The sequence below is a fragment of the Puntigrus tetrazona genome, chromosome 10 (genome assembly GCF_018831695.1).
Source record: "Puntigrus tetrazona isolate hp1 chromosome 10, ASM1883169v1, whole genome shotgun sequence".
Lineage (NCBI taxonomy): Eukaryota > Metazoa > Chordata > Actinopteri > Cypriniformes > Cyprinidae > Puntigrus > Puntigrus tetrazona.
The window spans coordinates 412,363-438,360 of record NC_056708.1 but is presented as its reverse complement, the minus strand read 5'-3'; the positions used below and the strand labels follow the sequence as shown (position 1 = coordinate 438,360).

Genomic DNA, 25,998 nt, shown 5'->3' with positions numbered 1-25,998 from the left:
AAATATCGCCAAATACTTTTTGCACTGTAAGCGAAAAAGATATGGGTGAAAACATTTTGTTTCAAAAGTGAAAACAAACAGGCTATAGAAGAAGTGGATCCTTGCCCGCAGTACATTTCCTCATTAAACTACCCCAAAGAGAAGCACTTATGAACATAGGACAAATCAATGCTCCCATTTGAAGTAATCTTAGTGTGTCGAATGCTCTGATTAAATGATTGTTGCGTGTAGAACTCAGCTTGGCAATCATCTCCTGAAGCACTGGTCACTTGAAACTACCCCAACAAAAAGCACTTACCCAATACAACAGACAAGTCAGTGCCATTGTGAGGGTACTGATGGTGACTGTAGGAGCAGTTGAAAATCGTGTCCCTTTTGACGACTGAAACTCCTAAACATTTCTGGAGGTCATGTGTAGGCAGAGGCACCAGGAGAGTGCTGCCTGCTTGTAGAACGAGCTTGTCTGAGCAGTGAGGTTTGCAGCACCCATTATAAAGGCGGTCCACACACCTTTGCGTTTGGGGAGGCCGTTGGCACATATGCATTTTTGATAGCCCATTAAACGTTGATTGCAGCGTTAATACCTTTGGAAATCATCAGCATTATTGGGCATGGGTGGACTTTTCACACATTTAAGCATTTCATGCAAATGCAACAATTATGCTATTTTCAAGATTGTTGAAATTACTGGATTACAATACAGAACCACACTAATCTAAAGTACAGAAAAAAAAAAGAGTGATTGCCAATACTTTGGTTAAAACGGCACCCTCTTGTGTTTACAATGGGTATGCAGCTGCAGCGATGGCAATGAGCGAAGCCCACGATGAACAAACACCAACAAGACTGCCCCAAAAGCAGCACAATTTTTTACACAGAATCACAAATGCTTCTCTTTGTAGTCATCTTGAGGGTCTTCTTCAAACGAAACAAAACTGAATCAAGTCAAGGTGCACACAGGTAGTTCAGTCATCAAACATTTACCCAAACTTGATAGCACTTCCTGCATTGGTTGAATAGAAAGATGCTAAAGTTAGAGTAGACGTCAGCTGCTTTGCCGCCTGAAAAGAAACACAGGAAACGTGCAAGCATGCCAAATAGTGGACAAATATCACCAAATCCTTTTTGCACTGTGAAGGATATGGGTGAAAACATTTTGTTTCAAAAGTAAAAACAAACAAATAATAGAAGAATGGATCCTTGCTCACAGTACATTTCCTCATTAAAACTACCCCAAAGAGAAGCACTTATGAACCCCAACTTGATAGCACTTTCTGCATTGGTTGAATAGAAAGATGCTAAAGTTAGAGTAGACGTCAGCTTCTTTTCGGGAAGCCCATGAAAAACTGGCTAAAGTCGAACATGCCATATAGTGGTAATTTATTCCAAAAAGCCCTTCTGAACATCGGGTCAATCAATAGTCCCATCTGAAGAGATGTGTTGAAGGCTAGGTTTAAGCGACCTCTTTCTGTGGAACTCAGTGTGGCGATTACGCCCTGAAGCACTGGTCACTTGAAACTACCCCAACAAATAGCACTTACCAAAAACAACAGACAAGTCAGTGCCAATGTGAGGGTACCGATGGTGACAATAGTAACCGTTGAAAACTGTGTCCATTCTGAAATTTACAATGGGCATTCTACTGTATCAATGGCAACTGCAGAACCCTGTGATGAACAAACACAAACAAGACTGCCCCAAAGAGAAGCACTTATTCTTACACGGGACCACAAATGCTTCTCTTTGTAGTGATCTTGAGGGTCTTCTTCACATGAACCACACGTAAATGACGCACAGGTGGACATAAGGAAATCAATCAGGAAACATTTACCCCAACTTGATAGCACTTTCTGCATTGATTGAATAGAAAGATGCTAAAGTTAGAGTAGACATCAGCTGCTATTTCCGCCTTGAAGCGAGTTAAGGAAAACTAGGAAACATGCAAGCATGCCAATTAGTGGACAAATATCGCCAAATCCTTTTTGCACTGTAAGCGAGAAGGATATGGGTGAAAACATTTTGTTTCAAAAGTAAAAACAAACAAGTAATAGAAGAAGTGGATCCTTGCCCGCAGTACATTTCCTCATTAAAACTACCCCAAAGAGAAGCACTTATGAACATAGGACAAATCAATGCTCCCATTTGAAGTAATCTTAGTGTGTCGAATGCTCTGATTAAATGATTGTTGCGTGTAGAACTCAGCTTGGCAATCATCTCCTGAAGCACTGGTCACTTGAAACTACCCCAACAAAAAGCACTTACCCAATACAACAGACAAGTCAGTGCCATTGTGAGGGTACTGATGGTGACTGTAGGAGCAGTTGAAAATCGTGTCCCTTTTGACGACTGAAACTCCTAAACATTTCTGGAGGTCATGTGTAGGCAGAGGCATCAGGAGAGTGCTGCCTGCTTGTAGAACGAGCTTGTCTGAGCAGTGAGGTTTGCAGCACCCATTATAAAGGCGGTCCACACACCTTTGCGTTTGGGGAGGCCGTTGGCACGTATGCATTTTTGATAGCCCATTAAACGCTGATTGCAGCGTTAATACCTTCAGCAAATCATCAGCATTATTGGGCATGGGTGGACTTTTCACACATTTAAGCATTTCATGCAAATGCAACAATTATGCTATTTTTGGATTGTTGAAATTACTGGAGTACAACACACAACCACACTAATCTAAAGTACAGAAAAGAAAGAGTGATAGACCAATTCTTTGATTAAAACAGCACCCTCTATTGTTTATAATGGGTATGCTGCTGTAACGATGACAATGAGCGAAGCCCACGATGAACAAACACCAACAAGACTGCCCCAAAGTGAAGCACTTATTTTTTTTATACAGGACCACAAATGCTTCTCTTTGTAGTCATCTAGAGGGTCTTCTTCATATGAAACACACGTGAATGAAATCCAGGTGGACACAAGGAAATCAGTCAACAAACATTTACCCCAACTTGATAGCACTTTCTGCATTGGTTGAATAGAAAGATGCTAAAGTTAGAGTAGATGTCAGCTTCTTTTCGGGAAGCCCATGAAAAACTGGCTAAAGTCGAACATGCCATATAGTGGTAATTTATTCCAAAAAGCCCTTCTGAACATCGGGTCAATCAATAGTCCCATCTGAAGAGATGTGTTGAAGGCTAGGATTAAGCGACCTCTTTCTGTGGAACTCAGCGTGGCGATTATGCCCTGAAGCACTGGTCACTTGAAACTACCCCAACAAATAGCACTTACCAAAAACAACAGACAAGTCAGTGCCAATGTTAGGGTACCGATGGTGACAATAGTAACCGTTGAAAACTGTGTCCATTCTGAAAGTTACACTGGGCGTTCTACTGTAGCGATGGCAACTGCAGAACCCTGTGATGAACAAACACCAACAAGACTGCCCCAAAGAGAAGCACTTATCTTACACGGGACCACAAATGCTTCTCTTTGTAGTCATCTTGAGGGTCTTCTTCACATGAACCACACGTAAATGACGCCCAGGTGGACATAAGGAAATCAATCAGGAAACATTTACCCCAACTTGATAGCACTTTCTGCATTGGTTGAATAGAAAGATGCTAAAGTTAGAGTAGACATCAGCTGCTATTTAAGCCTTGAGGCGAGTAAAGGAAAAATAGGAAACATGCAGGCATGCCAAATAGTGGACAAATATCGCCAAATACTTTTTGCACTGTAAGCGAAAAAGAAATGGGTGAAAACATTTTGTTTCAAAAGTGAAAACAAACAGGCTATAGAAGAAGTGGATCCTTGCCCGCAGTACATTTCCTCATTAAAACTACCCCAAAGAGAAGCACTTATGAACATAGGACAAATCAATGCTCCCATTTGAAGTAATCTTAGTGTGTCGAATGCTCTGATTAAATGATTGTTGCGTGTAGAACTCAGCTTGGCAATCATCTCCTGAAGCACTGGTCACTTGAAACTACCCCAACAAAAAGCACTTACCCAATACAACAGACAAGTCAGTGCCATTGTGAGGGTACTGATGGTGACTATAGGAGCAGTTGAAAATCTTGTCCCTTTTGAGGACTGAAACTCCTAAACATTTCTGGAGGTCACGTGTAGGCAGAGGCACCAGGAGAATGCTGCCTGCTTGTAGAACGAGCTTGTCTGAGCAGCGAGGTTTGCAGCACCCATTATAAAGGCGGTCCACACACCTTTGCGTTTGGGGAGGTCGTTGGCACATATGCATTTTTGATAGCCCATTAAACGTTGATTGCAGCGTTAATACCTTTGGAAATCATCAGCATTATTGGGCATGGGTGGACTTTTCACACATTTAAGCATTTCATGCAAATGCAACAATTATGCTATTTTTGGATTGTTGAAATTACTGGAGTACAATACAGAACCACACTAATCTAAAGTACAGAAAAGAAAGAGTGATTGCCAATACTTTGATTAAAACAGCACCCTCTATTGTTTATAATGGGTATGCTGCTGTAGCGATGACAATGAGCGAAGCCCACGGTGAACAAACACCAACAAGACTGCCCCAAAGTGAAGCACTTATTTTTTTTATACAGGACCACAAATGCTTCTCTTTGTAGTCATCTAGAGGGTGAAGGTCTTCTTCACATGAAAGACACATGAATGAAGTCCAGGTGGACACAAGAAAAATCAGTCAGAAAAAATTTACCCCAACTTGATAGCACTTTCTGCATTGGTTGAATAGAAAGATGCTAAAGTTAGAGTAGACGTCAGCTGCTATTGCCACCTTGAGGCGAGGAAAGGAAAAATAGGAAACATGCAGGCATGCCAAATACCGCCAAATTCTTTTTGCATTGTAATCGAAAAAGATATGGGCGTAAACATTTTGTTTCAAAAGTGAAAACAAACTATAGAAGGCTATAGATGAAGTGGATCCTTGTCCGCAGTAGATATTGGCAATATAATTCTTTAAAGAACCTTTTACTGAATGGTTCTTTGTGGCATCACATATGGCATCACCGTGAAGAATTTTTAAGCATGTGTATTTTTTGAGAGTGTACCCACAAATTAATAATAGGTTTGCTTCACTGTTTCACCATGGCATTTCTAATAAAACTTTGTTATGGGGATTAATAATAGAGTATATGTAGCACAGTTATCCATAATCAATATGTAAAATCTATGACACGTATTGTACACAGTGTATCCACGTGAGCAGGTTCAATTATTAATATGCTATAAAATATCTTGTATTAAAACAAGGTTGTTTATCAGAGACACATGCATGTTTCATAAAGTTCTTACTTTTTAAACACTCTTAGACATTTATTAAAATGTAATAAAAGCAGTGAATATCAAGGCAGCCGTCACTCACAGCTAAAGCAGTGTTTTTTTGTATGTCTCTGATTGAACTCATCGGTTCATTAGTAGAGAGTGAGGGAGAGACCTGTTTCAAGTTAATAATTGACATTGCATTGCATAAACTGTGTGATAGATGTTTGCTTTGCGGTTTAATATGTGTACAAACCTAATCGGATGATATTGCCATTATATCTTTATATCAGTTTTCAAATGCACGTCTTATCCTAAATGCACGGGGACCCTGTGATTCTTTATTTAGCTCCACTGCTGTCTAACTGAAGATGTTGATCAGAGATGCTGAAGAGTAACGTACAGAGCGCAGCAGGCCAGGACCGACATTTGGAAACACTGCGCTAAATCAATGCGGCCGAGACAGAAAATAAAGGAGGAGTCTTGCACGTTCGCCACCAATAAGCAGCAGCGTTTTACCTACGTCACAGTGACGTAGTACGTTGCGTGGGCTAGCTTAGCAGCGTTAGCTGTGTAACGGTGATGTTGTAGAGGGTGTCTGAGGATTTCCAAAATATCGACGACGCGGATCGACATCGATGAGAGGATTTTATTAACGGTGAGTGAATGTTTTATTACACATAATCAGCGCGCGGCGTGACTCGGGGTTTATGGTGTATGTGGCGCGATGAATGTGTGAATGTGATTGAGTGAACGACAGATAAACACATCAACAGGGAGACAGACATCACTATTTCTATAGTCCTGGTGTCATCTGTTAACCCCAGTGTTAGGATGTAAGTGATATTGATATAATAGTAATAATAACAGTATTAATAGTAATAACGCGGGAGTAGCGAATAAGGCCTGTTTTATTTATTAAATCACCATTTGGTCAAATACATCAGCTTTATTTAAAATACAATAAATATGACAGCTTTAAAAATGCTTTTAATTAGTCAGATCTCAATAAAGTGGCATAAAATGGGATTAAACCTCTGTTTGAATCAAATACACGAGTGAATCTTTATTTGATTATCATTAGCTAGTTGTAACGTTAGCAGTAGTAGAAGTAACTAGCATTCATGGCCTGTCTGTGGATTAAATTACCGTTTGATCGAATGGTCTTATATGATAAATCAGCTCAGATATCAGATAATATAGGGCATATCATGTATATGGACCTTTTTTTCATTTCATACGTTATCAGTCAGGATACTCATTTGCCATTAATGTGGAATTAAATTCTCTCCTTTTACATTTAAACTCTACAGAGTAAGATGCCTTTTTTCTGATCAAATACACGTCTATCATAAAAACTGTGTCAAATTAATGAATAAAAAAGTTGATTTTATAAGAAAAATGTTACACTTATTTTGTCAAACAGGATGTTTCAGAATAGAACAGTGTGAACTTAAACATGGGTGAACAAATATCCTGGCTGCTTTTTTTATAGTAAAATTATTGTTAGGTTTTAGTAGTAGTGGTTAGAATATTTCACTCTTCATTTCAAGTTCAACCACTTTTCATGAAGATCTCTTATTTTTGACTAGTTTTTGCTTGAGAAGTGAGCCTCAGGAGTCTGTAAGAAATGAAGCTGCGCGTCTCATTCAATACAGACACAAGCAGACTTATTAGTGACATACACTGACTTTGGGATATATTATTGTGTTATTTCACATTACGTAATACTGTCCAGATACCATCTAGCTTTACAGAAAATTGATGACTTGCGTATCCATCTGTTTCTTACCTAAAGCTATCAAACAGAATTTGAATATGAAGAAAGATGCATTCCGTAATTCCAGATAAATATATTGTGATCCACAAATAGATGTAAAGAGAGAATCGGAATGAGATCTACAATTAATTTTAAAATGAATTAATTTCACAAATTTAATGAGATTTGCAAATAAAAAACATTCATAAATAGTTTGTCACAAAAACAACTTTGCATTCTTTTAAGAATCATTTCCTGTATGTTTAGCTCACTTCATGTAGAGCTGGTCAATAAGTAAAGGGATGTTTTATTTTATTTTTCAATAAACCATTTTATTCACAACATGGCTGGATGATTAACCAAAAAGAAACCAATCAACGCAATTTTCCCATGTTGTTTAGTTCATTTTACGGGCTGTTGAAAGCTTGAATCTGATTGGCAGACAAACATTGTAAGGTGTGTGAAATATTTTCTGGGAAAAACGGTGTGAATGTAATGACCGCATTGCACGTCCATATCACTCCGGCAAATTATATGAGGTTTTTTGAAGGTCTTTACACCCTAAAGCCACAAAAACACTGGCCCAACAAACAAATATAGTCAACAATATGATAAAAACGATCTCACAGGTCGCTCCATGTTCATGCCAGTGAGTCTGAGTTTGTGTGTGAAATGTCGTATTTGAGACGCTGTCACAGTATAATTGTGAATGTACGTTACAGCTCTGTGCCATGTCTGTGAAGAGCCCATCGGATCTACTCAATGAAAACACGTACATCCCGCCTTCACTGACCCTTGACCACCTCTGCTTATCACACGAAAGGAAGTTGGGCCTGACAGAGACTCGCGGCTCAAATCCTTTCTCTATTAAGACTCAACTTAATTACGGCAGCACAAACTCTCTCCAGCTTCTCAGAGGCATTATGGGAGGACTAGATGACGATGAGGATGCATCCCTCCGGCACCAGGAAGATGAATGGAGCAGAAATCAGGAGAATGAACACGGTCTTCCAGGCTCCGAGAGCAACGCCAAGTGGATGAAGGAAGGTCAGAATCAAATATGCAAGCTAGCAGAGCAACAGCAGCAAGACCAGAATCTCAACCTGGTGGAAAACAAGAACGAGTCCACTGACAGAAACCCAAACCAGAACTCACAGCGGCGCCATGAAGAGAAGAACAAGACCCTGAAAGCGCTCTGCTCTGACCTGCACAGCTGGGCGGCCGAGGAACCTCTTCTCATTTACTCTTCTAACGCTCTGATGGAGAAGAATCAAGAAAACCAGGAGCAGGCGAGAGACGAGGAAGTAGAGAGAGAGAAAGAGGAAAACTTAAATCCCAGCGGAGGCGAGAACGCCGATTCGTCTGAGATCCAGAAGAAAGGAGGTGAAGGTGGCAGCAGAAATGCTTGTGTGCTGTTCAGTAAGAGCGTTATTCCCAGCGACGAGGACTCCAGCTGCATGTCGCTGTCTCAGGGAAGCACTGCAAGCAGCACCCCGGACGGAGAGCCAGGTACCAGACCCTGTTTAACTCCACCTCCCTCTAGATTCTGTTTTTATGAAGGTCAGTTAAAGAGGTAAAGAGAATTGGAGTAGGGATGCACTACAATACATTTTTGCCATTATTATACGTGCAATATTTTGGAAACCATTTTGGCTAAGAGCAGATTTTTCCTTGTGTTTTGAAACAACGCAGAGTGTAGAAATTGTAGACAAATTATTTTAAACTTTTAGTTTTGAGCAAAGCCTTATTTGTTAGAACAAATGCACATTATTAAATTTCTTTATGAACCAGAGTGCATTGAACGCTTTGAAAATAACCATTAATAAAATCAAGCTCTGCATTCTTTACGATGCAGTTGAAACCATAACATTTTATTTGTGGATTTAACGTCAATATTTGGTCCAAAGCAAAATAAATTTTAAGAGCTGTAAAAATTCTACAAAACCACACACACCAGATGCATCATTCTGTTTTCTAGAATTAAAGGAGGCGTCCTGAAATTGAAGGCAACATGATATCTCCGCACAATCTCTTAATGTAAATGTCTGTGCAGAAATAAAATTTTTGATGTTCCTGTGAAACGGGAATCCTCAAATCTTTTTCCTCTTACAGTTTCTCTCTAACCCTAATCAAACACACTTAAGCATGTCAACCAGCGTCTTGTGGATCATTAGAAAAAAATGTTGATATGTATAAGAATATCTCATTACATTTTTGGTAGAGTCCTACTGGGATGGCAGTGCATTTGAAACGGACACGGACCTGCCCGCCGGGTGGATGCGAGTGCAGGACACATCAGGCACCTACTACTGGCACATTCCCACAGGGACCACACAATGGGAGCCACCTGGGCCCCTGGAGGACAGACCAGCCAGCACATCACCTGCGGTCACACCTGCTGATGAGCCACAGGTACACACACCTACAGTACAGAAAACTGTGTGCTGTTAATAATATTCCTAGCTGTGTGTCTGGTGATGTGTTTAAACACGAGCACATTTGTGTTTAGATCACATGGAGTGGCGATTCTCATCCAGACACATTCATTGAAGAAGACCACTGGCAGGTAGGTTCATAACGGAGCCAGAGACAATCTCCTTCTGTTTGTGTGAATCCATATAATGCTTATTTATTGTTTAGAAGGAGGACGTGGCTTCTGATGAAAGTCTGAAGGAGTTTGAGGGAGCGACTCTACGTTATGCCTCCATCAATCTCAGGTATACGATCAGTTAAACCACACTCCTGCCGCTGAACGTTATGCTGCGTTATGCCTTGTGTGCATTTTGCATTTATGAATTAGACGCATGCTTTTTACTCGTTGCATTCAACTGAAGTTCTCAGTAATCGTGGCCATGATCTTGGTCTTGTTGGTGCCAGGCTCTGTTGTTTGAGCAAAAGAAAGATTTATCCTGTTGTCTTCCTGTTGTGTGCAGCTTTTCCCAGTCTGAGGAGGAAGAGGAACAGACTTATTTCAGCAGTAATGAGGGGGCGAAGGTGAGCAGGTGACTGACCGCATACACTCTACTAAAGAAGCATGTCTTCTCAATGTTCGTGTTGTTGTTCAGTGCTTTGCAGTGCGTTCTCTGGGCTGGGTGGAGATATCAGAAGAGGAAATGGCTCCTGGCAGGAGTAGCGTTGCCGTTAATAACTGCATCCGACAGCTGTCCTACCAGAAACACAATCTAGATGACACGGCTGGCATCTGGGGCGAGGTTTGTGCATATGTGTGGAAATTGCTAGAATATGATTTGAATCTACTCATTGTATTATGTACTCATATATTAAGAACAGAATTACTGTTTGCTTAACTTTCTATGAAATGAAATAGCTATCTTTATCAAAACAAACCACGATGCACGTCTCTTATTCACAAAAAATCCATTGGTTTTCCAGCATCTTCTGCCTATTTGTCCCCTTGCCGAACAGTATGACAGTTTATTAACGCAGATGGCAATTAAGGGCTCATGCACAACTATCACAGAAGCTGCAAAACATTCACTGACGCTCAAAAAAACAAAATAATGCATTAAGCGTTGACATAAACCCTCAAAAATCACCCGTGATAAACTACACCCACAGCCTCCAGATCTCAGCCCAGGGACACTAAACGTCCTGTATATGAATAAGCATGTTTATTATAAATAATTTTTTCTGGAAATTCAAATGTTTTGCGGTATGCATTACATAGCCAGGTGTAATGTCTGTTTGCAGGTAATCCTGTGAATGAAATCCTTTACAGATGAAGCGTTTCATTGGATTGTCTAATTTGTTGAGATCTGATGGAGCCCAAAAGATGAGTTTATTCGATGGAACGAGGAGTGACGTTAAGTGTAGGGTTTCAGGGCGCTCAGTGTGTCTCTGTGTTCGTGCAGGGGAAGGAGATGCTTCTGGTGCTGGAGAATGAGACTCTGAACCTGATCGAGCCTCACGGGGGAACGCTGCTGCACTCTCAGCCCATCATCAGCATCCGCGTGTGGGGAGTCGGACGGGATGATGGCAGGTACGTCTGGTCCTTAAAGGTTAAGAGACTCGCTCTGCTTTGGATTAATAAAGTGTGTGAACGCACTGACACACGCACAATGTTACTGGAAATAAATCGGCTTGAGTTTCAGCGCTTTTGTAGCAACTGCACCACTCTGAAGCTGCTTATGTTGAATTGTTTCAGACATTGCTAAATGATGATGTTGTGTTTTTGTTCTGTCTGTCCTGCTGCATCTTGGATCCCAGGGAGAGGTAGTGTGTTACTGTATTGTATTGTTTGTTGGCTTCTGTGTACTTATTACATTACCAAACGTACTGCACCCAAAATGAAATAATTTTTCACACCATGCGCCGATTAGACTTCCCCGTCTAACACAAGGATAATTTTGGAAGAATGTTTGTCACTTTTACCTTCAACAACAGTTCATAGATAGATACCACAGCTGTTAAGCTTCTAAAAGCAACGTGTCTTGCACTATATTCTCTTTCTTCTGATGCATCTGATGGCTTTGTGTGAGGAGCAGAAGTTATTCACTGAAAAAACTTCCCCTCTAGTTACTTTCTGCTTACTATTATTTTCTAAACTGAAATTAGTCCTAGTTCTGTACTTAATTGAAACAAACATCTGGATCTTGACAATGTGGTGCCTGTGAACTACTGTTGTGTGGAAAAGATCTGTGTACAGATTCAGAGTGTCACTAGATGCCGTTCATTAGCGTGTCCATGACATCACTGTAATGTATTACATCTCTCTGTGTAACATACTGTTAGTATGATATAGAGCTTGCGGTCCTTTATATGCAGTCACGTCCAGGTCATTTACAAGCTGCTAAAACACAGATTTGTGTTTTCTGACAAAATGGCCATACGCTTGTTAAAGATAGTGCTAGTCCTGTTAACTGGCTAGATGTCAAATTGTCATCATCAGACTACGTATTTAATATTTAACTTGTTTGTCATTTGGTAATAAGCCATATTGTGTATTAACTTGACAAATGAATAATTATTTAAATATATCAGCTTAGAGAAGTGCTTTACTATGCTCATAACAATATATAGACAGTGAAAAATGTGATTGTCAAATTTACTTGGAGATATTTGTCTTATATATCTGCAGACAAGAATTAGTGCAAGCATCGCCGCATCGGCCGCTGATGCAAACCACAGCAATTCTATCTATCTGAAGTCTATATAGAATATAGGCATTGCTTCACTGACTCCTCATAATGAGCAGCTCGTGCTGATTCATCTCCAGTGGATGAAGCAGTATGGATTATAGGAGTAGTTTTCTTGTATATAGTGAGGTCCTCGCTCCACAGAGTGGATATGTTGGCGTTTTCCGCCCATGTTCATAAGCTCTCAAATCATTAATCTCTTGGATGTAATGATGTACGTCCAGTCGATCTTCCAGGATCTTCCATCATAAATCCATTATAAATAGTGCTCCACAAGACCCTTTTGGGGTTAATAAAGGTGTCCAGAATCAATGCATTTGTGTAAGAATTATTAACCATACCATCATCTTTCTAAACCGTAATCTTGCACGCATTCACGAGAGAAGTGTTCCAGTAGATAATGTAGGCGTTTTTCACAATAATCCTGACCACATTTCACTGCAATTTCTAAAACATGGAGCAGCAAGATATTTTTTCATAGTATTCTACACAGTGATAAAGAATAGCATTTTAAATAAACGTTATTATAATGAAAATACAGAGAAGACGTGAATCATATACATCCGTAGTTGTTAGTTTTGTTTGTCACATTGAAGCAATGAAAGCAGTTCAATCTTCTGTTTATTCAGCTGCAGTGATAAGGATTTACATGATCTTTCTTCTGTGGAGCGTAACTGATCACAGAACCGGCTTTCACTGACAGGCGGTGCTTAGGAAAAAAATGCAGACTTTGCCAAATTGCGATTCCGGTTTAATTCTGATTAATCACGCAGCCATACTTTGGTCTGAGGAGTATTGTCGAAGGATGTCTGTGTGTATAGCGTTGAAAGGGAATGACTTGGTTACATATATATCCTTAGTTCCCTGAATTAAGAACTAAACGCTGTGGTGTTGGCGGTACTATAAATGGCTTCCTTCATTTGAAATAAAGTCCAAATTCTTAAGAGGCGTCAGAGAGGAGTATCTCTATCTGACAATAAAATCATGTGATTTTTAAATGATTTTAAGTTCAGTCGTCGCATGTTCCCAGCATCGGCCATACTGTGTTTCTCATTCAGGGAAGCAGGGTTTCACACACGAGACGTTTGCATGCAGTGTGTTGCTGAATTGAAGCGATATGACAGCATGCGTATGTTCATGTTTGTCTCTTGTCTCTGACTGCAGGGACTTTGCATATGTGGCCCGAGACAAGTTGACTCACGTGCTCAAGTGTCACGTGTTTCGGTGTGACACCCCGGCAAAGAACATCGCCACCAGCCTGCATGACATCTGCTCAAAGGTGAGGACAGAACAATCTCAGGTTCTTGATTAAATGTCAAAGACGTTGTGCTGTAGTGTCCAAAATATTCAACATTTACTCAACAGCAATGAGTCGAGTGTTTAAAGGATGGTTCAAGTTCTGTCATCATTTACTCGCCATTACTTTTTTCGTTTTTAAAACTATTTAAATGTTTTGAAACCTTTCGATGGTTTCAGTTGATCATAACCATTGAGTCATTGACTACTAATGACCGTTTAACTACCAACGGTCTTCATTTCTTTTAGTCATTACCTCTTTTAGATCAGTTTGGATCAGCCAGGTCAAGAACGTTATGTCTGGTTTATTGTTTTGTCTGTGTTCTTCTAGATAATGGCCCAGAGGAAGTCATCCAGCAGACTGAACACCGACCCCTCACGACTGAAGGACGTCCCTTTCCAGGGTAACTTCTGACATGAATCTAGCTTCTGTTTATGAAACTGTTTGTTTTAATGTGTGCTTGGGATATTTCTCTCTCAGTTTCTACTCTAATGGATAATAATAATTATAGTGTTACGACTGACTCAGATCCTTCTTCCTTCAGAGTTCCCGGCTCCTAAGAATGAGCTGGTCCAGCGCTTCCAGGTGCGCTACTTGGGTCGTGTGTCGGTGACGAAGCCAGTTGGTAGGACGTCTATTAACTGCTACACTATTATACACACATTTTCCCCATTTTTGTGTCATATGAAACACACACATGCTACAGGTTATGATTAACTCAAAGTTACGTGGCTGTCTGTCTCTCGAAGGCATGGATGTGATTAACGTGGCGTTGGAGGCCGCTCTCACGGGCAAAGACAAGGAGGATTGGACCCCTGTGACGGTGAACGTGGCGTCTGCTACACTCACTATCCTGACTTCTGAGGTTAGTTGTGGTGTTTATATGTAGAGCCGTGTCTGAAAATCTTGTTTGGGTAACGCCGCTCATGTTTCTTGTCTCATTGTCACAGACGGAGGAAGTTCTTTCTGAATGTCGTGTGCGTTTCCTGGCGTTTATGGGAGTCGGGAAAGATGTGCACACGTTTGCGTTCATAATGGCAGAGGGACCCGGAGACTTCATCTGCCACATGTTCTGGTGTGACCCGAACGCAGCGAGTCTGAGCGAGGCCGTCCAGGCCGCCTGTATGGTGAGTACAGACCTCACTGATCTCAATCAAATACTGATTACACCTTTTACTCCGTTTACAACTAACAGGGTTTGTTTTCAAACTTGCGTTAATTAGTGGCGGCCAACAGAACAACTTAAAGACTTATTAAGTGGTATAAAATGATAGCACTGTTAACATCAGATTTAAACATCAGCCTTTTAAAGACATTTTTAAAAAATCAGAACTTCACATTTCAGTCTTTAAACAATTTTTAAGAAAAGATTTGAGTCAAAAGTATTAACTATTCTATTCAATTTAAACACCTTTTTATCAATGAATTATTTTATTAGATTGTGTTACACAATACAAAGGAGAAAGAAACCTAATTAAAGAGAATAGAAACCTCAAGGCGATCCTAAAGTTTCCTTCGAGAATGAAATGCGAGCGCCGTATAAACGTCCTCCACCTCGGAAGCAGCGTCTGTCTTTGTTTGTGGGCCCTGGGTCCGATCCGGTCAGTGAATGTCTGCCGTCTGTCACAGCTGCGCTATCAGAAGTGTCTGGACGCTCGGCCTCCCAGCAGCGGGAGCTCGTGTCTCCCCGGGCCGCCCGCTGACTCGGTCGCCCGCAGGGTCGGCTCCAGCGTGAAGAAGGGCGTTCAGAGTCTGCTGGGCAGCTTCAAGAGATCCGGATCTCAGACGCCCTAAAGAAAGAAAAGAAGCGTCTTTGTCATCATCACTCCTTACTCTTCCGCTGCGTTTCCTGTGTTTGTTTACATTAGCAGATGTACTGTAGAAGTCATTTAGCACTACTGGGTATGAATGTGATGTAATCGATGTTACGTGGACCACACTCTCTAATCACACTAAACATTACGCATGCTATCAGAAACACTAAAATGAGCTTATATACTATGCAATGTGCTTTTTTTATTATTATTTGGCTTTGCATCGTGACACATACCTTTAGCTCCGACCGCTTTCCTTGTCTTCTGAAGAATGGATAAAAAGTTTCAAATCTGTCCACGCTCCTCATCCACTCACGTTCCTGACGTCTGTTTTTGACTCCTTAAAGAAGCAGCACTTCCTTTGCTTCCTTTCGTCTCTTCCCTTATAATTGATGCTGATGTTTGTCAAAAATGAACTTAACTTATATTATACATTACTGTACATTTACCCACTACTAATTAGACTATTTTATTCATTTTGTAAAATAGCATTAACATATCCTAGTCTTCCAAAGTGTATTTGCTCATTAAGAAAGCCCTGCTTGAAATGAGCACATTTTAAAAAATTATTTTTATTTCTTTTACATTTTTTTTGTGCGTTTGATGGCTTTATCTTAATGAAGAAAAAGATATTTTTGATTATGATCAAACCTAACATCAGCACAGTGTGTTTAAGAATGTGACTGATCCTCTAGAGGCTGCTCTGCGCTTCTTCAGTCTGTACATACTGCTTTGTCACTAAATATGGTTGTTTTTTTGGTCCCTCTTTTCAATTGTATATTGAAATCAACTGGTTATCTGCACATATTTACACACTCGGGGGGGAAAGTCTTCGGAAATGTATCTTAAATGCATTGCAACGATGGATGTCTTGCTGTATATAGATTTTTTTTTTTCTTTCAAATACAACGTTGTAACATATTGCCATGTCTTAACTTTTAAAGAATGTGTCGAATTCATAATATCATGTTCTTTGATTATTCTGGGTAATGTACATACTGAATTTAATACACTAATAGAGCAAGACGGCTCAGTTCCTCATGAATTTTTCTCATCCATCTTCACATCTTTTTTTTAAATGTGTGTTTTTGTTTTTTGGGTTTTTCTTTTCATGTCTTGTGTATCTGAATGCTTCATCTTGGCCCTGTTTGCTCTAATACTTTGTGTGTAGCTCTAGATAATGTAATGTGATTCTTGAAATGCCGTGCTGTTGGTAACACTAGAAAACCAGAAGAATAACACTCATGTACGTGTAAATATTCTGCATTACATCCAGGAATGGTAGCAGGTTTTCAATGAAATGCCGTGAGGGTGCTTTGCTTGTGTGCCAAAACACACAGCTCTAAAACACAAGCTTGAAATGTTACCTGCTTATGGAGAAATATTCACAGATTGGTAAAATGGTAGATAAAAGTACATTTGCTTTTTAAAATACAGTTTTAGCTATATTAGTCTGAAAATGTAAGGTTGGCTCACATTATCACTGATGTAGGATGTTTTTGTCTTCACATTTTTTTAAGGCGAGTTGAAGTGATTTCTTAAAATGTAAATTGGATGTTCTATAGATGCATATAATGTGACTGGATGGAATAATAAAAAAAAAAAAAAGTTGAAAATGCATTTAAAGCTTTTTTTTCTTGCTTTCACAGCTACCGTAGTATTTTGTATTGGTCTGAATTCTACATGAACACAGCCCTCCTGAAGTAATGAGGCAGAAATGAAGAAAAATTGCAAATATTTTATTAGCTGTTTAAGCACATACACGGTTCATCAGATAAAAAGGACAGCCTGCTATTTAATGTGATCTGAAGTATTGGGATGATTGAACTTAGATGTAAAAGATTAAAAGCTATTCTTCAGATGCAGATCACAGTCGATTTCAACTTCTGCTTGTTTCTGAGTTTCTGCCTTTAATCTCTTCAGCTGATGAAACGTTCAGTCAGGGAGTCTGATTGGCATTTTCTTGAATACTTATATGTAGCCAATATTATTATTTTTTTTAACCTTTCCAAATTCGCTCTGAGGTCGTTGACCTCCAAACACACCTGTCTGTAAGTGTCTGTAACTAGAAAGACCTTGATTATCTGTTTCAGGTGTGTCTGATTAGGCTTGGAGCTAAACTCAGGACATGCCTTGCTTAAAAAAGGCTCTTAGTCTCATCTGTTCAGAACTCTTTAACCCTGATCGTGCTTTAATTGTGTTGCATCTCGCTGTATCTTCTGTGGTTGTCTGCAAAATCTCCAACAATCTCCAGAAAGCTGGTGATGCTCCAACATATATATTTTAGGGTTCATTTTCACAGCTTTTATGATTTGTCTTCTAAACTACAGGCTTTACTATGAGGCCGCAATTAACTTAAAATCAATTTTTAAATAGAATCAAAATCAGATCAAGCAGGAAGGTTTCTACACGAGTCTTCATTTCTGTTTCTTCACTATATACTGTAGCACTACATTCAAGGAAAAAAAAAATATTGCAATTATCAACTTTATTTCCAACATTATTTTAGACTTGCAGTGATTTTGGAAAAAGCAGTCTAATTCAGTTCCTCCTCGTGGTCAAGCCTTCCCTCAGACAGAGCCACAAATACACAACCTTTATTATATGTAAGTGAACCCATGAAGTGATTTATTAATACCTGGATGAAAACATGACAGAGACTGATGTAATCATTTATGGTTTATTTCTAAGAAACCGTATCAAGACTCGAAGCTGTGAGTAAGTGCTATCAAACAATGCATTAGATGAAGAGCTTTGGGACTACTTTACATGGAGATAAGACCAGATCAACATCAAACCAGCAGGAAACCGTGTGTTTGAAGTCAGAAGCGTTCATTCAAACTTGATCCCCTGAGCCAACGGCAGATCTTTGCTGTAGTTGATCGTGCTGCAAAAAAGATGGTTTATTTGTCATCAGTTATTCTATCCATTTTATCTCCATCTTTTTTCTAACAAGCTTTAAGTCATCCAGTCACATAATACTATTACCATGTTGATCTTTAGGAGTTGGAAAGTAATGTGTTGATGCTTTTACACTATTTTACTCTCCCTTCAGTCATCATTAATGTCACCTCACTGTACTCTGAACACACTTATGATGTTCATAAACCATACCTTTTGATCGTTTACAGAGTAAATGCAAAATACTCCCATAATTTGCTCAAAGCGTCACGAGGAGGAAAAAGATGGAGTATGTTTTACTTCAATCATGGAGAATTTCCTGAGGATCTGACACTCACCATGTGGATCTTCTCATGTACTGCTTCCACGAATCACTGCCAGACTCACGACCGCCTCCTGTGTGTTTCTCACCTCCTGCACACACACACACACACACACACACACACACGCCAACTGGAAAATGAGCTCAGGTTTATAGATGGAGTTTTTAAACAGTGATATTTCTTTTCCACTGAAATGATCCTGAACCTCTATTCAAGGGGTCTAATGAGTTATTTATTCCCATATGGCAATATAAAATTGCAGAAGAACTGAATATTGCATCATGTAGCACCAATGTGGACTGATTAAGGAACATCAGATGATTGCTGTGGAAGTTTACAAAGTGACAAAACAGAAAAAGGTGTATCCTATGACCTGAAGGATCCTAATTGATTTATATTCATATATAGCTTGTGTAGCCTGGTTCAGACAATCTAGAGGTAACCTAGATGAAACGCATACAAACTTTGTTAAGCCTTGAGATACTGTCCACATGAGATACTGTCGGACTCGAGGAATAAAAACGGTAACTTTAACCCTTATTTTGGTCTATTTCTCTCCTAACCTCTAAGCTGAACAGACCCAGGGCCACTGAAGGTTTAGTTTCTGATGTGGAGATACGCACCGAACGCTCCTCCGATCTCCGCACCGCTGGTGGGAATGTTGACGTTCACGATGCCGCAGTCAGAGCCTTTGGGACTACAGACAAACTACCGTTACACTCAGCTCTCAAGACCGACACGATCCCACCACATCCAAACACTTACCCTAACCAGCGGAACACTCGACCCATGTCTTTAGTGAAGATGCTGCTGGAGAGACCTTGCTTCACTTCATTATTCCAGGAGAATGCTTCGTCCTCTGTCTGAAACCGGCGGGAAAATCATATAATTATATGATACAACAAAGTATGCAAAAACAGAATGCAATCAGGCAGCCCACCTTGAATTTAAGCACGTAAAGGATGGGCACGAAGGTCTCCGTGTGAACTATGGGAGCGTCGTGTGGAAGTCCGGTGATAATGGTAGGTTCCACATAGTTCCCCGGGCGATCCATAATCTGAACCAATTCAGAACTCATTCAATGCATCATATATGAAATGAATCATTCACCCGTGTGTTGTTCCAAACTTCATTCATCTTCAGAATACAATTTAAGATATTTCTGATGAAATCTGTGGCTCTCTGACCCTAAAGTTTTTCAGCAGGAGAAGTTACTTTCCCACCATGCAATACGGAATACTTTGCCAACTTCAGACAACTGTCATATGTCCAATGTTATAATCTTTTACATTTTTATAACATTCTTTTTTCCACAAAAAATGCATTGATTTGCTGCAGGAGGCCTTTATTATGAGGCACTTTTTATTTTGGATGGATGTGCTTTATTGCACAGCGATTATGAAGCTTGGAAGAGCCACAGCTGTTTAATAACTGGATTCATCTGAAAGAAGAACCTAGGATGCCTTAAGGGTGAGTAAATCATGGTCCTAACCCTTAAACGAGAAGCACTGGTTTAGAGGACGATCACAGTCACTAAAGAGAACATACAGCAGCTGTCCAGTTACCTGTCCTCCACACACAAGAGTGCCTCCCTGCTGCTTCGCTTGCTCTACAGCGGCCAGATACTGATCCACAGCCTGCTTGGTGTGAAGAGGTCCATACAGAGTGCTTGCTGTCAACAAATAATTAAAAAGGAGTCATGAAAGTGCTCATATTTGTATGTAGTTCTTCATAGGGCTAGGCATTATAGCTAAAAAAAAAAAAAAAAAAAAATATCAATAATGCTTTGTATCATTTAGTATCAATAATCACTGACAAGAGCAATAGAAAAATAAAATGTAAAAACAAACAAAAACCCCACTATTTTTAAATTTACTCAAGACAACACTTTTTTGTGCAAAGTAATGCAGCTCATTAATTGTGCAAATTTTTTATAGACGTATTCAAGCATTGAATAATGTCTAAATTAACATATGCAAAATTAAAGTAGACTTGATTTTATATAAATAATACAGCTTCATGTACACAAACAGTCAAAGCACCAGTCACACAGACTGCATCTAAAAACATACAAGACACAATAAAAGGGAATAATCCTCCACAAATGTGTGATGCGGTTTCTAAAAGTTTAAACTCTTTAACTTTGCATGGTTTGCATGCACTGAATGTGTGTTCTGGTTTGGGTTTTAACCTAATCAAGATCTTCTATGGATCTCCAATATTTTAAATGAAAACCTCAGCAATGGTGCATCTGGTGTGTTCAACCTGCTGACAAACAAATACAACGACACTGCATCTCGAGCTCCACATCTAAAGCTATGGTTAATGTACACACACACACACACACGCACAAATTAGTGATATGTGCATGTAAATAAAGCGTCCATTCAATCGTAAGTGATTAAGACCCATGATTCTCCGCTGGACTTACGGTCCCAGGGGTCCCCGATGCGGATCTGCTTGTAAGCTTTAGCGATCCTCGCCACAACATCGTCGTGTACACTTTCATGCAGCATCTAATCCAGCAGAAAACAGATGAACAACAATCAGACTGAAGCGCGTCCGTTTAGTCTCCTGAACTCATCTTCAGCTCAGTACTGACCAGTCGTCTGGTCGTAGTGCAGCGCTGGCCGGCCGTTCCCACAGAGGCGAAGACCGCCGACGGCACAACCAGATTCAGATCAGCGTCCTCAAACACTGCGCAGAAAACATTACTCAATGACTACGTGTACCATATTAAACACAGAAAGACTCGTGGATCACTTTCAATACATCAACTAGATGTTACAACAACAAACCTATAATGGCATTATTTCCTCCCAACTCCAGCAGCTGACGCCCTGCATAAAACAGTCCTCATATGAGCGGGGCTTTAGATAAAAACATCAGCTAAAAGCTACACTTAATGTAAATATGAACGATAAAACTCACCGAAGCGCTCTTGTACCATCATGGCCACCTGTTTTCCTACATGAGTGCTGCCTGTGAAGGACAGAAGACCCACTCGCTCGTCTTTAGCCATGGCCGTGCTGCACACACACACACACACACACGACTGAATGCTTTCTCCTGTGAAGTGTTAAACTGAGAAGAGCACAAACACACTTGACTTCGTACCCAATATCAGCTCCTCCGCACGTCATGGAGCAGATGGCTCCTGGGAGATGATTGCGCTCCAGCACCTCAGCTACAATCCTACAAACATGAAGAACAGCTGAAGACCTTTACAGACTCCAGGAAAGAAAACCACGCTACAACACACACTACCTGCCCAGAAGCTGACATTTGAGAATTAGATGGTTCTGGAGATAATTATACTTTGGACTGACTGCCTCGGCGATCATTAAAGAAACATTGCTAGGATGCATTCTAGATTTATCATTTAATTTGATTCTACTGAAATGAAGAATTTTGAAGTTTAGCCATTGGCTTGATTTACACACAAGTTTAACTACTTTAAGATTAAGATTTGTACTAAAATAGTTAAACCTGTTGTGTGTTCTGTGGAGGTGCTCATGGGCCGCTGGTGTTTCTATGTAGTGTACTTGCTCCGGTCTGCACTAGCTGGTGAAATGCTCAGCTTTATAAGATATTCAGCCGATAATCAGTTCTATCTGCTTCTTCTGCATAGAACTGAATAAAAATAAAATATTGATATTTAATATGAATATATATTAAAAAAAATAAACAAATTTTTGGGGCATCTCTTATTTTAGTATCATTAAAACCAAGTTAAATTAAACAATCTAAAAACAAAAAAAGGATTTTATATTTTAAAAATTAAAAAAGCTATTATTAAAAAGCATTTGTTTTTTCCTCAAGTGCGTCTATAATTTCCGGTTATTAATCTTATGGTGATTTTTCCAAGCATTTTTGATCCGATGTCTTGAATGAGAACGTGCTCTTTCTGTTGATATTCAGTTCTGCCTCCATTCTGTTCAAAGCTGACTCCAATCAATTCTAACCAAAAGGTCCTGCTGCTCACCTGGTGACGGCGACGCTGGTCAGGGGAGTCGTCGGCGCTCCTTTCCTGTCGAGCACAGAAACACACGTCACTTACTGCACGCCGCCGTGAGACTACACCAGATAACTGAGGTCTGACCAAAGACAGACGTTCCCGCAGATCAGAGCGATGGCGTTGTTCCAGCCGTACACGGCCACGGGAAAGTTAAAGGCGGTGATGATTCCCACCAGCCCCACAGGATTCCACTGCTCGATGAGCGCGTGCCCCGGCCCTGGAAACACACAGAGACGCTGCATCGGTCTGACCCGCACCGGCACCGCAAGAGCGGCCCCACTCACGTTCTGAGGGCAGGACGGGTCCTCCGATCATACGGGACAGTCCCACGGCGTAGTCGCACACGTCCACGTACTCCTGCACCTCACCCACACCCTCCACGTAGATCTTGCCCATCTCCAGAGACACCTGCACACAGCAGAGGGCCGTCACGCTGAGCGCCGCTGACCGGCTCCGGCCGGCTCACAGCTCACTCACCAAGCTGCCCAGGGCTTTGATCTTCCCTCGTAAAGCCTCCCCGATCTGCCGGACCACTTCACCTCTCTTCGGAGCAGGAATCTGTGCAGGAAGACGTTTCCTCGAGATTATTTGATTAGGGTTTATTAGGGCAGCTGTCTCTCTTATCCATCTTTATCTGAATCAGAGCCGAGGGTCTTTAGATCGGTTTACTGAAGGAGGCTGAGAGTTAAAACACTGATCTTCACAGCTTCCTCCCAACCAGTTAATCAGAAGCTGAATGCTTATATTCTGGACTTTATGTATTCATTTAATGAATGGATTCTGTGTGTGTTTCGGTTGCATGTTAATCAGTTCTCATCAATATGAAAGCTTACATCTGCCCACACTTTCCACGCGTCTTGAGCTTTCTGCACGGTTTCCTCGTACTCCGCCATGGTCGCCTGTTTGAAGACGAGATTCGTTCAGGAAGAGAGTCTTAACGAGCGTCTATGAGCTAGAGCACAGTTTATCTTACCTGGCGCACTCGGGCAATGGGCTCGTTGTTGGCTGGACAGTAAGAAGTGACCACCTGCAGGAAACAGAACGCATCCTGATTCAGTGAGTCGTTCGTTCAATAGAGTTTGTTCAAAAGAATGATTCATGGTTGATGACAGCTGCATCCAAAAGGGTTTTTGCACGAAGACGCCGCAAAGACGGTTTAATGATCTACAACAAAAGAGTTCAGGTGATAACTAAATGAGGTTTTAATTACTAGAATTAGGGCTGCGGGATTCTAGGGCTCCGATCGATCGCTAGTCAGGCAAATTAATATGAAAGACGCATGTAACTTCAACTTCAAAAAACAGACAACAAACAAAAAAAAGTTAATTTGCAGCGAGTCTATACGAATTTATAATAACGGTTTTTATTGCTTTTTTTCAGCAGCGTAATGAAAATCATACTGAGCCGCACATTCTTGACAATATAGAGATGAAGCTTGACTTTGCAAATCAAAACTTTAAAAATCACAATATGTCAACAAAAAAAAAGTATAAATAAAAAAATACCAATTAGATATTTCCCCCAAATCGTGCAGCCCTAACTAGAACACTAATATCCTGCTAGAAATATCTTCAAAAATGCAAAAAGTCAGTGAGAAATATATATTTTCCACCAAAAGCATCTTTCAGACGATATCTTTAAGTTTTTAGCTCGATCATCAGGGAATGGAGCGCACAGGATTGTGGGATATCAAAGGCTCTGGAGGATACGGTGATCTCAGGAGACAGGAAGTAAAGATAACTTTGGATTCGGATGCGTCTCGATGCCTTTGACCTCCGAAGGCAGCACTTTTCCGTTTCGTACGCAGCCGGGGTCTTTATAGTCACCCAATCATTGACTTTTAATTATTCAGTTACTAAACAGGACGCTCAGCTCTGATCTCTGGATCTATTCTTGTTAGTCAATATTGTGTATGCAAGTTATTGAATATGTATTATGTTTATTGAGCCGGCGTCACAGCAGCAGTCCTGTAAGGTGTTTATCATCATGTTTCTTTCAGCGAGGCACTTTTTGTTCAGATTTCTCTTCAAGTCTCTGTCAAACTAACCAGAACTAACATACTGTCCATCATCAGCCGCCGTTTACACCCTGCGTGCTAAAAGTAAAACCATTCTGGCCAAAGTTTGGGTGCTGACCATTAATAAGAAACTGAAGCAGTGGCCAAACTTTAAATAACATTAATTGCATCGATTATTTAAAAAGTATGTCATAATTTTATAGCTGTTAATGTCGAGCCAATCCTGCACGTGTGTAATAAATACTGTAAAATACTCATTTACATACTACTGTTTTAAAAAAAAAAAATCAACAGTGCAAAACAGTAATAAAGAGCTACTGCTGGAAAACAAGTGACTGGATGTTCGTTTCAGTATATACTGTGGCAGTGTTAGTGTACATTAAGTACATGTGCGTGCTATATAGTTAGGGTTCGTCTTACACATCGTCATTATAAGAAGACCTTCTAATAAAGTGTTACTACCCTGATACTATCAGCACTATTTCACAGACTGGAAATGTTTTACTAGATCAGCTGATGTTTAATTTCAGTTAGAAACAACACCGTTTTCTGATCTTAACTAAGTCTTCGCAGCTTAACAAACTTTAACCAGCAGCGTTAACTAGTGCTGTGAACTTTACTCGCAGATAAGTTTTCACGAACCACAAGCCTATAAACTAATACCAGCGACCCAAAGACGAGGAGATCGCCGCGCTTCGGCTATATTTAGCGCGCGTCGCGTCGCGTCGCGATCCTCTCACCTGTCCCCGTCCGCCCCAGGAGCCGTTATACACGCCATCGTTGTCCTCGCCGAGGCCCAGCTCTTTCAGCCAGCCGTACTGCGGCCGGTTCACGAGCAGCGTCGACATGTTCGCGGCTCCGCTTCCGACGCGCGGCGACGCTTTAGCGCTCAGAAAGAAGAGCCGCGCCGCTCGATGCGTCAGCACGCGCTGCATCCTGAACTGACGTGCGCGCTCGAGGGCCACGCGCACGCCGTCGCGGTCACGTGCGTGCGGCGCTTCTGATTGGTCGGCCGGCGACTCGCCCCTTTCAGAGCCCGTAGAAACGTGTCTCCGTGACCCTGAACCGAAACCGGTCGTAAGGGTCGGTTTTGTGAAATAGAGGTGTATGTATGTCACGCATCGGAAATATGAATAAATAGGCTTTGCGTTAATTTACGTTTTTTTTAAGTATAGGACAATATTGGTAGCAATGCGTATTACGAAATGCTAATTAGCATAACTTAATATGCTAATGATGTTTGGCATAAAAGCAAAAAGTTGGACCTATTTAATGCTATTCCTACAAATACAACCTTGCTACTTAAGGTTTTGTGCCTCAGGCTCACATTTGATCTGTTTCAGACAGATCTTCTGAACTTGTATTGCATTTTATCAATATAATGTCTAATATCTGTTCTCTAATATCAATTAAATCATGTGTTCAGCTGGGTTAGTGAGTGAGTTTAATAGTAAGTCCGTTTTCTTGGGGTTTCTCGTAGATATTGACATTGTTCAAAA

General features: G+C 40.6%; 2 protein-coding genes across 3 annotated transcripts; one reads left to right on the top strand and one right to left on the bottom strand.

The window, feature by feature from the left end:
• The first annotated feature begins 5,718 nt into the window (after positions 1–5,718).
• Positions 5,719–16,860, top strand: apbb1 (amyloid beta (A4) precursor protein-binding, family B, member 1 (Fe65)). 2 transcript variants are annotated; one of them, XM_043250358.1, is made up of 15 exons: positions 5,719–5,872; positions 7,696–8,482; positions 9,195–9,385; positions 9,483–9,539; positions 9,614–9,690; positions 9,907–9,967; positions 10,039–10,185; positions 10,846–10,973; positions 11,201–11,206; positions 13,294–13,408; positions 13,757–13,829; positions 13,971–14,051; positions 14,176–14,291; positions 14,377–14,553; positions 15,056–16,860. In XM_043250358.1, exons 2-15 carry the CDS (start codon positions 7,705–7,707, stop codon positions 15,218–15,220), a joined length of 2,172 nt encoding a protein of 723 aa, XP_043106293.1. In that variant the 5' UTR covers positions 5,719–5,872; positions 7,696–7,704; the 3' UTR covers positions 15,221–16,860. The 2 variants fall into 2 exon arrangements, with proteins under 2 accessions (XP_043106293.1, XP_043106294.1); XM_043250359.1 differs by lacking the exon at positions 11,201–11,206.
• A 1,046-nt stretch (positions 16,861–17,906) lies between these two features.
• On the bottom strand, positions 17,907–25,468 carry aldh7a1 (aldehyde dehydrogenase 7 family, member A1). Its single transcript, XM_043250898.1, has 18 exons — positions 25,240–25,468; positions 23,456–23,509; positions 23,316–23,381; positions 22,960–23,040; positions 22,767–22,890; positions 22,567–22,699; positions 22,450–22,494; positions 21,582–21,659; positions 21,396–21,493; positions 21,263–21,304; positions 21,067–21,161; positions 20,896–20,980; positions 20,030–20,136; positions 19,405–19,521; positions 19,230–19,327; positions 19,088–19,161; positions 18,480–18,555; positions 17,907–18,127 (listed from the first exon to the last, which is right to left on the bottom strand). The coding sequence occupies exons 1-18, from the start codon at positions 25,432–25,434 to the stop codon at positions 18,073–18,075; spliced, it is 1,623 nt and encodes a 540-aa protein (XP_043106833.1). The 5' UTR covers positions 25,435–25,468; the 3' UTR covers positions 17,907–18,072.
• Between the last annotated feature and the right edge of the window lie 530 nt (positions 25,469–25,998).

What these genes read in the sequence shown, in the direction of transcription:
- apbb1 (XM_043250358.1), top strand. Translation starts at nt 7,705, where the DNA reads ATGTCTGTGAAGAGCCCATCGGATCTACTCAATGAAAACACGTACATC. An exon ending in GCAGTAATGAGGGGGCGAAG is followed by an intron (nt 9,968 to 10,038) that starts GTGAGCAGGTGA and finishes GTTGTTGTTCAG; the next exon opens with TGCTTTGCAGTGCGTTCTCT. An exon ending in GTCGGTGACGAAGCCAGTTG is followed by an intron (nt 14,052 to 14,175) that starts GTAGGACGTCTA and finishes TGTCTCTCGAAG; the next exon opens with GCATGGATGTGATTAACGTG.
- aldh7a1 (XM_043250898.1), bottom strand. Translation starts at nt 25,434, where the DNA reads ATGCAGCGCGTGCTGACGCATCGAGCGGCGCGGCTCTTCTTTCTGAGC. An exon ending in TCAAAGCCCTGGGCAGCTTG is followed by an intron (nt 22,891 to 22,959) that starts GTGAGTGAGCTG and finishes TGCTGTGTGCAG; the next exon opens with GTGTCTCTGGAGATGGGCAA. An exon ending in GCACTACGACCAGACGACTG is followed by an intron (nt 20,981 to 21,066) that starts GTCAGTACTGAG and finishes CTGCTGGATTAG; the next exon opens with ATGCTGCATGAAAGTGTACA.